Here is a 13,325-nt window from a genome sequence, read left to right on the forward strand (position 1 = left end):
CTCCTTGCACATTTCATTGTAATATTTTGCTTTGTCCCAAGACCACCAGCACATCTGTATCACAAGTTGCTGCTATTGTTAATTGCCGTACAAGTTGCTTCTGACTCATGGTAGTCCCAGAATAGAATGGATCTGTTAGGTTTTCAAGGATGTGGCCTTTAAGAAACATATCTCCATGCTTGTCTTCCAGGTCTTACCAGTGTGAGATGACACTGCTAAGCTGACACCCTATTAGTCACGTACTTAATTACTTGCATGATCCAAGGACCTGTATCCTAGGTCATATGAGTTGAACTGGAATGAAGACTGCCTCTTAACTGGTTCTGGAATCTCAGTCTTCCTGCTTCCTCTAATTCATCCCTAAATGGGCAATTGGTGACCTTTTTGAAATGTAATTTGATACTCTTTCTCCCCTAGTAAAATTTTTTGCAGCTTTTCTTTGCGATTGGAATGCTCAGCATAGCACACAGACCCTTCAAGTCCCGTTCCCTGCCAACATTTCCAGCCCCACCTGACTCATTGCCACACATCTCTTCATGTATTGCTTCTGCATTAGCTAAACTGCAATTTCTCCAACATGATATGCTCTCTCAAATGTCTCTTCATGCACATCTGTTGCTAAGTGACATCAGGTAAACTAGGATGCAAAGCAAACCTGTGTACGGTTGTTTGAAACCTTACCCTAACCTAACCTTTCCTCACAGTCTCAGCACCTCTCAGATCCATTGTTGAAATGACTGTGTCAATTCATCTTAATGAGGATCTTCCTACTTTTCGTCTACTCTGTACTTTCCCCAGCAATGCACATACGATGTCTTCTTAAAGTTCATTCCCACGAGCTCTTTCACTCTCTCCTGATTGCTTGGCTAGCTCTTAATTTATCATTCAGGATTGAAGGTTCAAGTGTCAAATTGTGTTAGATGGGTGTTTTGAGCCAGTCAGAGCGAGATGATGACTCTGTTTAAATTTTGCCCTCAGATAAAACTTAAGATTCAAAGAAAGGATTCCCTTCTTCTAAGAAAGGATCCAGTACTCAAATATAAAACTTGGGACCTGTAAGTGGAAAAGAATACACAGTTAGGAACTCAAGGTTGATCCAGTCCCCTATCCCTAGAAACAAAGCAGTATTAAAATTCAAGACAGAAATAACTTTTTAAAAAATTATTATTATTAATTTTAATGAAAATTTATAGAGACTTTGGATTTCCATTCATTCATTGTTGCACTTTTCTCCCTGCCCACCCCTCGCACCCCCACCCCAGTTCACTCTTCTCTTTGAAAAGTAAAATAAAAACTCTTTCATTGTTATAAAATCCCTCCCCCCAGGTTCACTCCACTATTCAGCCTTCATTCTGGACTTCTGTCATGACAATAATGCCTAATCACATATCCCTTTTAAACAGTTTTCTCCCTCCTCTGTTTCAATGCAGTATATACATTTTTAAATGTGATGATTTGAATAAAATTCGAACTTTCATTTAATCCCCATTTTCCTTGCCATTTTTCCTTATCTGATCTTGATGTTTTGGTTTCTCCATCATAGTTTATCTAGCTCTACCTCCGTTTGACCTTGGACAATTCATTCAGCCTCCCAAAGCTATTCACTGAAATTAATAAACGGAAAGCAGTTAGCTCTGCCTGGACCATGTTCTGTACCAGGCAATGTTTGTGGTCCTCATCTTTAGCTACTTCATCTTTGTCAGCTTGCGCAGTATCGGAATAAAGGCTACAAATCTTACTTTTGCTAATCAGTTTAGTCTGGTAGGAAAATGTTGCTTCTCAGTACTATTTCTTCATTCAACTTTAAAGAAACTTCTACCAGAGAGTCTATGTTGTCATCAAACATCTAAATTCAAGACTTTGATGCTTTTAATTTTATTTAGAAACATACTGTAAACATTTTAAACATATGAAGCAATCTCACCAGTACAAATATTTGCTAACATAGCAAAAATGCATTTTTGGTTGTTGTTTAGCATAATATACATACGTTGGGGGAAAAGCATAATTTCTTAATTTTTATCTTTACCGTGTAAATGTTAAATACTCTCAATGAAGCTGTTTTTATCTTCACTAAGGAAGAGATTTTGTATTCAGTATGGCTTTTAAAAGAATCTGCAAACATCCTGGATGTCTGAAAGAACAAATGGTATCATTGGGTTTACTAGATGAACAAATATTAATATTATTTCATCAATTTTCAACGATAATTAAATGTCTATTATGTCAGAGTCATCACCCATTATAACATCTGGCACAGTGATTGGGGTTTTTTTCTTTTTTAATTTTTTTCACAGTGATATTTTTAAAGTAAAATTAGTATTGGGAATTTTTTTCTTTTAATTCCATAGATGCCATGGGAATTTTATCACGTTTCAACACATGCTGACTATGTAATTCCCATGGTGCCCATTAGTGGCCATCTGTGTAAGGTAATACATATCTGGGATGAAATTGATTATGAGCTAAGCACTCTTGTGTTATGATCAGGAAAAGCACACAAAGTTCAAATCCTTTTTTCTAATGATTGTCATGGAACCCTAAACTTTAGCCAAAGATATTAATTTCCAGAGGCACAGCAGCCAATCACTCAAGATCCAAATCTCACAGTCCATGGCAGCAGGGCAAAAGGAAAGTAATCCACAAACCTTCCACTAGGATTACTATGCGTTTCATTCTACCTGGTTTGGGGGTAAAAGGCAAATGAAGCATGCTGTTTCCTTTAGAGAGATCAAAGTGGACGTTTTGTAATTTTGCTGAATATTTAGAGACTTTGCTTTTTTACCTCTTTTGTAAATTTCAAATACAGCAGTAGCCACCAACACTGTCAAGGTAAACCTACTTGTTACTGTGATTAGCTTATACTTTGCTGACGCTTAACTCTCTAATACTTCATTTTATGTGTGTGTCTACACACACACACACACACATATTTTCTGTTTGAATAATACTTTTTGTGCTGCACCAGGTACTTTCTTGTTTTTAGATCTCTTCCAAATGCTTTCAAAGTGATCTTTCCAGTGAAATATTTTTTAGCTTTTCTTTAGGATTTATTTGTTGTTGTTGCTGCTGCTGCTGCTGAGAATATACGCAGTAAAAATTTACACAATTCAAGTTTCTACATGTATTATTCAGTGATGTTTAATATGCTTATCAAGTTATGCAACTATTCTCACCTTTCTTTTCTGAGATGTTCCTCTTCCATGAGAATAAGGTTGTCCCCTAAGATTCCTATTGAATAATTTTTCTAGTTGCATTTTTTAGTTTAATCTCATTTAGATAGATCTTTTAAAACATAAACTAAACATTGCTTTTAGGAAAAGTTCAGAGATTTGTTTAAGGTTTAACATTAATCTTAGGTAAGTAGTGTGTTGGGTTTATTCAGCCTCCATGTCTCTAGAAAGTCTAGCTTTTCTGAGATTCTGAAATCATGTTCTACATTTCCTCCCTTTTATTAGGATTCTTATACCACTTTTTTTTATCAGAACATTCAGTAATAGGAGCCAGGCACTATCCAGGTCTTCACATCTCATGACAAAAGAGGCAGTTACTTATTCATAGAAGTAATTAGTCACACACATCATTGCCTTTCTATTCCTCACTCTCTTGATCTCTGGTGGCCTAATGACAAGAAGCTACTCTGCAATCCCAAAGCACACAGTTCGAGGCCACTAGCCACTCCATGGGATGAAAGATGGGCAGTCTCCTGCCACGTGATTAACTGCCTCTGAAAACCTACCATAGGGTCAACTATGGGCGGGTTCTGACTCTATAGTACATAACAGCAATTCCTCACTCTCTTACTTACCCATTTATGAGTTCTATGGAATACTTAAAATGTTCACATAGCTACATTGTGTGTTGGATAGCCACTTGAAAACTTTCAAGTTCCAAGACACCACATGGTGAAGTAGGAAGTAGTATAGAAGCATTAGCCACATCATTTATGCCAATTAAGAGATATGCTCCACGAGACCATGACCCTAAGTCTGTAAACCAAAGAACTAAATTCCATAAGGGGTTTAATTTTACATAATCAGCCTCAACAGCTACCTCTTTAGGTTCTTGTTGTAGATATAACCACCACATAACGTTTGCCAATTGAACATTTTATAGGTGCAGTCATTTTATTAGACAAGTGAGTAATAACTTTATCTCTGTGTAGTTTCTAAACTTATTTCTTCCTTCATAGTTGTCATTGAATTGTCTGCAACTCATAGTAATACTATGAACAATAGCTGTGAACTCTGCTCTATCCTGAGCTGGTATCACTGACTCCGATACACCTGCTCCTATGACTCCAGTTACTGTGTCATTCCATCTCATCTAAGGTTTTCCTCTCCTGCGCTGTCTCTCCACTCTTCCAAGCATAATGCCCTTCTCTAAGCACTGGACCCTCCTGGCCATGTGCCCAAAGTGTGAGATAGAGTTTCAAAATCCTTGCCTCGAAGGTGAAACTTGGTTTTACCCTTTCCCAGACAGACCTGATTCTTCTCTTCGTGGTCCATGATATGTTCAGTACTCTTCTCCAGCACCACGACTCAAAGGCATCCATTATTCTCTTTAGTCATCGTCCAGTTCTCTGATTCATAGCAAGTAATTGTGAAACCATGGTCTAGATCAGGTGCACCTTTGTCTGTGGACTGGTATCATTGGTCTTTGGAAAGGTACCTGACAACAGACTTCCCCAATACAATTAATCTTTTAATTTATTTAGATTTCTTCACTGCTGGTGCCAAGAGGGCTGATTGTGGAAGCAAGCAAGCAGAAATTAACAACCTCAATCTCTTCTCCATCTGTCATAGTGCTGTCAACTTGGTCCAGTAGTGAAAATCTTTGTCTTCTTGATATTGAGCATCAGTCCATATTGAAGACTACAGTCCTTGACCTTCTGCAGCAAATACTCATTTTGGTCAAGCAAGGTTGTGTTGTCTACATAACACAGATTGTTGATGAATCTTCCTTCAATCCTAGTGCCACATTCTTCTTTATCAAAGTCTAACCTCCCACATGATCTGTTCCACATACAGATTGAAAAGGTATAGAGACAAAATAAAGTCCCTCAGAGTAAAACTAGCAAATATACAGATATATTTTTATATATTTCTAATTTAGAATGTTTTTATATTGCCTTTTATATAATTTAGTTGCTACAAGGATTACTTAGTACAAAGTTCATTACAAAAATCAATTTTTGTTTGTTTAGAAAATTCTGAGGGTTCATGTTACTGAACTAAAAAGCTCAAATGCATTGCCACTGAGTTGGAACCTATGCATAGCTGACCTTTCAGCAATGTTTTGAAGTCTGTTAATCTCATGAGAAGAGGAGATTGCCTATCTCTCTCCCCTCGAGTTGTTGGTAGAGTCCACTTGTTAGAAAGGTACTGCCTTGGGATTAACGTCACAATTCCCTACCAAGTACACCAACAGAGCTCCCCATTACTGAACTATCTCCATTATTTAAAACCTCGCCATGACTTCTGTGGAATACTTAAAATTTGAACATAGCTACAGCCTGATCTTCACTGGGATGTGGGCCAAAACAATTTCATTTCAAATGACCTAAAGATAGTTCAAGAAATTGATAGAATCATTATCTAAATGTTGAAATGCAGCAATTGAGATGTTGGCATAGTTGATTCTGAATTGTTTTTCTTTTTCATTCTTGAACTCCTTGATGATAATTATTCATCAGCTTACGATAGATTTCAAATCTGCTTCTCATTAAAGATAAAATAATGCTATCTGTTAAAGAACATTACCTTCCTGTTTTATGTATTTCATACAAAGAAGTTATACATCAAGTATATATAAAGAGTAACTATTCAAGTTATTTGAGATATATTGAAAAGAATATGGCCTAGATTATAGCAACATTTTGTAAGATTTGAGCTGTACTTATTTTTCATTTGCCTTTAGTTCACTCAGCAAACGTAACTGCTAGTTTTCTGCAGAAAAAGCAACAAGATCCCTTCTAGTTATGTTTTTAAGCAGCTATTCTTAAAATGATCAAATATAAGATATGGGAAAAGAGCTAAGATGTTTGGGAGTATTTTGTTGTTGTTATTGTTGTTGTTATGTGCCATCAAGTCGCTTGTGACTCATAACGACCCTATGTACAAGAACCCTAAACACTGTTCTACCCTGTGCCAACCTAGCCATCTCAAAAGCACTCATTCCCACCACTCCACTCACAGAATTGATCCATCTCATCGAGGATTTTCCTCTCCCGCGCTGTCCCTTCACTCTCCCAAACATGATGTCCCTCTCCACGGACCAGTCCCTCCTTGCAACATGCCAAAAGTATGTCAGACGAAGCTTCAGAATCCTTGACTCCAAGGAACATTGCAGCTTCACCCTCTCCAGGACAAACCTGTTTGTTCTCCTAGCAGTCCATGGTATATTCAACACTCTTCTCAGGCACCACAGCTCAAAAGCATCAATTCTCTTTCTGTCATCCCTAGTCACTGACTAACTTTCCAATGCATAGCACATAATTGCGAAGACTGTAGCCTGGATCAGGCACACCTTAGTCTCCAACCTCACATCATTGCTCCTCAGTACCCTTGAGAGGTCCCTCACAACTGATTTCCCCAATGCAATTCTTCTCCTGATTTCCTGGCTGCTGTTTGCAAGAGTGTTGACTGTGGAAACAAGTAAACTAAAACGGTTAACTATCTCAATCTCTTCACCATCCGTACTGATGCTGCCAATTGGCCCAGTGGTGAGAATCTTTATTTTCTTGATGTTGAGCTTCAATCCATATTGAAGGCTGCAGTCCTTGAATGTATGCAGCAAGTGCTTCAGGTCCTTCTCAACTTCAGCAAGCAGGGTTGTGTCATCCGCATAACGCAGGTTGTTGATGATTCTTCCACCAATCCTGATGCCACATTCCTCCTTGTACAGCCCAGCGTCTCGGATGATCTGTTCTGCATACAGATTGAAAAGGTATGGAGACAAAATACTTCCCTGACAGACCCCCTTCTTGATTTTAAACCATCCACTGTCTCCTTACTCTGTTCTTACAACTGCTTCTTGGTCCAAGTATAGGTTTCACATTAGCATAATCAAATGTTATGGGATTCCCAATCTTCTCAGAGTCAGCCATAGCTTGTTGTGATCCACACAGTCAAAGCCTTTGCATAGTCAGTGAAGCACAGATAGACATTCTAGTATTTTCTGCTTTCTGCCAAGATTCATCTAATATTAGCTATAATATCCCTAGTACCGTGACCTCTTCTAAATCCAGCCTGCACATCTGGCAGTTCTCTGTTGACATATTGTTTCAAATGTTTTGCATAATTTTCAATGGAATCTTGCTTGCATATGATATTAATGATATTGTTCGATAATTTCCACACTCTGTTGGGTCACCTTTCTTTGGAATGGGAACAGATATTGATCTTTTCCAGTCAGTTGGCCAGCTGGCTGTCCTCCAGATTTCCTGGCACAACTTAGTGAGCACATCCAGGGCAGCATCTGTTTGTGGAAATAAATCAATTGGTATGCTGTCAACTCCTGAAGCCTTGCTTTTGCCAGTTCCTAAAGAGCAACTTGAACTTCCTTCTTCATCACCATAGGCTCTTGCTCATATGTTATTTCATGAAATTCCTTTGTGTCAGCCAATTCCTTCTGATACAGTGATTCTGGTACTCCTTCCATCTTCTTTTGATACTTCATGGATCGTTCAACATTCTACCCAAACTATCCTTAAGTATTGCCACCCGTGACTTGAATTTGTTTTTCAACTCTTTCAGCTTAAGAAACACTGAGCGAGTTCGGCCCTTCTGATTTTCTGACTCCAGCTCTCTGCACATTTCATTATAGTATCTTGCTTTGTCATCCCGAGCTGCCTTTTGAAATTTTCTGTTCAGCTCTTTGATTTCTTGGTTTCTTCCTGTAGCTTTGGCTTCTCGGTGCTGTAATCCAATATTCAGATTCTCATGTGACATCTATCTTGGTCTTTTGTTCTTCTTCAGCCTTTGTAATGGATGTTTTTTTCCGTTCTTCATAGATGATTTTCTTGATATCCTCCCAGAGTTCATTTGGTCTACGCTCATTGGTGCTCAAGGCCTCAAACCTGTTCCTGAGATGGTTTTGAAATTCATGTGGGACAGACTTAAGGTCAAATTTTGGTTCCCATGGACTTGATTTAATTTTCCTCAACTTCAGCTTGAACTTGCATATGAGTAGTTGGTCGTCTGTCCCACAATCAGCACCTGGCCTGGTTTTCACAGCTGATACTGAGCTTCTCCAGCGAGTCTTTCCACAAATGTAATCAATTTGATTCCTATGAATACCATCAGGTGAGATCCATGTGTCTAGCAATTCTACAGGACCTGAACAGTCATATCCTGTGCCATCCTCATCATCTCTGATGCACTTGATGCCTTTGCTGCAGTCACTGTGTCAGGCCATATCGTTGAGGGTCTCTCTCTCTTTTGCTGACCCTCTGCATTTCCAAGAATTATGTCTCTTCTAACGAATACCCTCTCCAAGCAATGTCCCTTAAGGAAGAAAGATGAGTTTCACCATCTTTGCCTCCAAGAAGCACTCTAGCTGCACTTTTTTGAAACACATCTTCCTTTTGGGAGCCCTAACAGTGAGATATTTTTTGTCTGATGCCACAGCCCAAAGGTTTTTTATTTATCAATTCTTTTTATTTCATCTTTATTCATTGTTCAACTCTCTGATGCATAGCAAGTGATTGAGAAGTCTGAATCAGGCATGTGTCTTCAAAATGATGTAAGAATATATACATAAATATATATATATATATCACAAAGGTGTAAACCTGCCTTAAGAGATAAAAGGTACCTTCAAAGAAGTAATACATTTGAGTTTCCCTGAGACGGTGGGGGTGTGTTTGGGTGTGTACACATACGTGTTAATGCATAAACACACACTGCCTATTACTATGCATGCATGCACATCTATTTATAATCCTTATAGAAAGAAACTAAACTAGGTAATTAACTATTGTTTTCAACCCCCTTCTCCCTTATACTTTTACTAAGAAGAGCAGAAAGGTGTAAAACGCATAGTTAAATGTGGTCATGTAACAACCTGGCCAGCTGGCCAAAACTGGAAGTGAGCTGGAAGCTTTTTGAAGCACTTTTTACAGAAGAGAAACGTACAGGTTGCTTTTGCCCTCTTCTCTTTGTGGTGTTTAGAGGAAACAGGAAAATTATTGAGATATGGCACTAACAGAGCATCAGTAGGTGCCTTCTTCAGCACTACTGAAGGAAGGCTTTCTTTAAGCCATTTGGATTCAGATTATTCTTTCAAGTACAGCCAAAAAAACACTCCTAACGATCCACCCATAATCTACACAACAATCACTTTTTAAATTTTTTTTAAAAAGGTTTATTTTAGTTGTTATTTTAATGGAAGTTTACAGAAAAGTTGAGTTTTACTTCATTCATTGTTGGCACGTTTTTCTCTCTCCCTCTCTTCACCTCTCCAGTTTGCTTTATTCTTTAAAAAAAACCAAAAATATTCCTTCATTGTAGCACAATTTCCTCCATCCTCACCTTCTCCTCCCCCTCCCCCAGTCCTTTTTGCAATATACCTCTTATTCTGGACCACCCACTGTCTTACATATAATGCCTAATCTTATATTCCTTTTAAATAGTCCTCTCCTTCATTCATTCCAATACAGTGTTCATTATCTGTCCACTCTTTTCCTATCCTCCACCCAGCCCCCCATGTTAGTCCAGCTTCGTAACAATTCCTGCTTCATGACAATGTTGTTATGCGGCATTTGTCCTTTTGAGACTGAGACATTTCACTTAGGATGATGTCCTCAAGGGTCACCTATCTTTTTGTCATGTTTTCATATTTATACTTAGCACCATACTGCATGCCTTCAAACAGTGTTGGAATACCGAGAAAGCAAGACACATGAGTTTACTTGTGCTCGTCTGCTAATCTATGTGAACTGTATCACGTTTTCCCTCTCACCACATTAATCATTCTGCTTACACATAAGGCAGTAACCTATCTCTCTCACAACCCCACAGCACCTTCCTACAGATTCTGAGGTCCTCAGATTTACAATCTTTGACAAAAATAGAGGCCACATGATAGGATTACAAAAAGTCTTGTGAAACGCCCCACTGCAGATTAGTAAACACTGGTGAGCCCATGCTTCCAAGAATTGGTGCAACTTTTGAAACTCAATCTTGGTGGAAAAGAAACAGTGCTTCAAGGTGGAGGAAAAATGGAAACTGGAATATTGTCAGTGCCATCACAAACCTGGATGTCAGCACTTGATCTCCCTTACATCCACCCTGCCCTTGTGTAATTAATATTTTAAATAAAGTTGGAATTGTAGAAAACAAGTTGAAAGAAAAAGAGGAGTGCCGAAATCACTCCTACTGGCTGTTATTCTGTAAGGGGACATTCAGATGACTTTAAACTTGAGAATCGATATTTAGGGGCTTTACAGAGCACTGTTAGAAAAGATGACAAAATCTTGCAACTACAATCCCAGAGGCTCACGGTTTGAATCCACCAGATGCTCTGCCGGGAAAAGGAGGGGCAATCTCCTCCTGTACCAGTCAGATCTGATTTGACGGTACACTCACACAAAAACAAAAAAAAAAAAAAAAAAAGAAATGAGAAAAAAAAAGATGACAAGATCTGATCACCCAGTTGATGATGAGATGTGGTCCCCTGGTCAAGAGAGGCACTAAGTCACAGTCTGTCTGTGTGCGTTCCTGTGCCTTAAGAACAAGAGGTCACCTGTGCCCATTACCTGTGCCCATTTGACAACCAAGGTTGCCCTAAAAGGAGACTGGTTTGGTTTTGGTTTTATTCAGTCATTTTATTTTATAACATTAACTACAGTTTACAGTTGATCAATGTAATTTATTAGAATGTTTCATCAAATCCTCACTAACCCTTGCATTTATCTTCACTCTACCCCCCCATGCACTCATCCTTGTTCCCCTCCCCTTCTCTTCCCATCCCTGTCAATCCTCAATGATTGTTTCTGTGTGTAAACTTTTCCTTAGCTTTTTTTTTTTATACCTCAGTCAAGCAGTCATGTGTATCTTATCCCATATTGTTAATTACAATACACTCAGTATATAATTATCCATTCATATTGTCTTTGTTTTTCATTTAGGAAGATAAGGACAGAAAGCAGTCATCTTTTGAGAGGTTGAAAAAGCTTTCAGCAGAGCACATTGGTTATGTTAGGTCTTGTAGGAATGATACCATCTAATAGGAAGAACTCTTTAATGGAATCTTTTACTACCTATACCAAGAGCAATGGGAAAAACATCTCACCTTTTTTTTAAGAGGCTGATGCTATTTTGTTTATTGTTGTTTCCTGTCATTTGTAGTTGTTTTATGTGTATATTTCCAACTCTTTACATTGTATCAAACAAACTACATTTCAGTAGTTTCAGAATATGTTCTCATTCTTACAGTCAGTAAAAAGTGCTGCTTCATTATGTTAATCTTCCACAGTTTTATTTATTAGCTGCCTGTTCTTTTGCAGAGAGCTCTGGTGGCATAAATATTAGGAGTTGTGCTGCTAACACAAAGGCTGAATCTGTGGTGGTTCAAATACACTAGTTCTCCTGATGAATAATTTCTTCTTGTCCAATTACAGCCTCAGAATCCCCAAGAAACATCAACTGTGAATCAGTTCTGATTAACACCAATAAGTTTGAGTTTTATTCCTTCTTAAAGTAGCTTTTGACTTTTTTTTGTTTTTGTGTGATTTCCCTAGAATTAACTTGTTGCTTGACGGAGGAATAATATAAGGCAAGTTGCTACAAAGAGCCTCAGTATCATGCTAAAAGTATTGGGCAAAATTGAGGGATCTTACATAAAGAAAACTCAGTAGGAGAGTTGGAATTTACCCCCCCAAAAAAGCGCCATTTAGTCTTTTATTTCAATGTATATAATCATTTTATTTTTAAAAATTCTTGGTAAATAATCTCTACTGACTTTTTTAACTTTTTCACAATTTATTTTCTTCAGAATCTTCAACTACTGGGAGCAACAGCCATTGAGGACAAGTTACAAGATCAAGTGCCTGAAACCATTGAAACTCTAATGAAAGCAGACATCAAAATCTGGATCCTTACAGGGGATAAGCAAGAAACTGCCATTAATATTGGTAATTCATGTAATTTGAGCTTTAAATCTTGATGCTTTTAACAGATCGATACTTTTTAGAAAATGGATTTTAAATGTTTAAAGATTTGAAAGTACTGTCGTATTATTGGACTTACTATAAACTCAATATCCCTTTAAAATTGCTGTGGTTTAATATATAACCAAACATTGATTCTTATAATCAATTAATTCTTATTAATTCTTTTTTTTAAGTGCCAAAACAATTTGCAATCTTTTTCTTTTCTATTTTTTTTAATTTATTATTAATTTCCATGAAAATTTACAGAGACTTTGGATTTACATTCATTCATTGTTGCACTTTTCTTCACTCCCAACCCTTCCCCCAGTATACTACCCTCTTGGAAAAGTAGAAGAAAAATTCCTTCATTGTTTTACAATCCCTCCTCCCAGGTCCACTCCACTATGCATCAGTTCTTCTTCTGTGATCTTTATACCTTTTCCAACTTTCAGATGCATTTGAAACAATTCAAAATATACCATGACTTGAATCAGGTACACCTCAGTCTTCAAACTGACCTCACTGTTCTTTATCAGTTGGGAGAAGTTCAAAATTGACAGCAGCTAACATCATAAAACCTGGAAAACAGCTTATTTCCAAAACATCTAATAAAATGTTTCTGTTAGTGTTATTATTATACTTTGTTCACCTCTTTTCTCCAGAAAAACTATCAATTAATTTACTGCCTTTTTAAACATAGGACACTCCTGCAAACTTTTGAAGAAGAACATGGGAATGATTGTCATAAATGAAGGCTCTCTTGATGTAAGTAACATTATTGTTTAAGTATTTCAGTTATATTTCATGTTCCAATATTTTACCTTCTTAATTAAAAGATGTATTGCAATGGAAAGTCTGCTGTTAGGGACCTCTCCAAAGTAATGAAGAGCAGTGATGTCACTCTGGAGACTAAGGTGCACCTGATACAGGCCATGGTCTTTGCAGTCATTTACTATGTGTCAGAGAGCTGGACAATGACTAGGGATGATAGAAGGAGAATCGGTGCCTTTGAGCTGTGGTGTTGGAGAAGAGTGTTGAACATACCATGGACTGCTAAGAAAACAAACAGGTTTGTCCTTGTTGTTGTTATGTGCCGTCGAGTTGTTTCCGACTCATAGCGACCCTGTGCACAACAGCCCTAAACCCTGCTCTATCCTGCGCCAACCGCACC

At 37.8% G+C, this 13,325-nt stretch overlaps 1 protein-coding gene across 1 annotated transcript in view; it reads left to right on the top strand.

Moving 5' to 3' along the window:
- Positions 1–13,325, top strand: part of ATP8A1 (ATPase, aminophospholipid transporter (APLT), class I, type 8A, member 1) — a 375,206-nt gene that overhangs the window by 217,410 nt on the left and 144,471 nt on the right. Inside the window, exons 22-23 of the mRNA XM_006898188.1 lie at positions 11,998–12,136; positions 12,855–12,919. Coding sequence (XP_006898250.1) covers positions 11,998–12,136; positions 12,855–12,919 — 204 coding nt within the window. The remainder of the gene's footprint in view (positions 1–11,997; positions 12,137–12,854; positions 12,920–13,325) is intronic.

This window comes from Elephantulus edwardii, unplaced genomic scaffold, assembly GCF_000299155.1.
Source record: "Elephantulus edwardii isolate Elephantulus edwardi_28Jun2011 unplaced genomic scaffold, EleEdw1.0 scaffold00222, whole genome shotgun sequence".
Taxonomy (NCBI): Eukaryota; Metazoa; Chordata; class Mammalia; order Macroscelidea; family Macroscelididae; genus Elephantulus; species Elephantulus edwardii.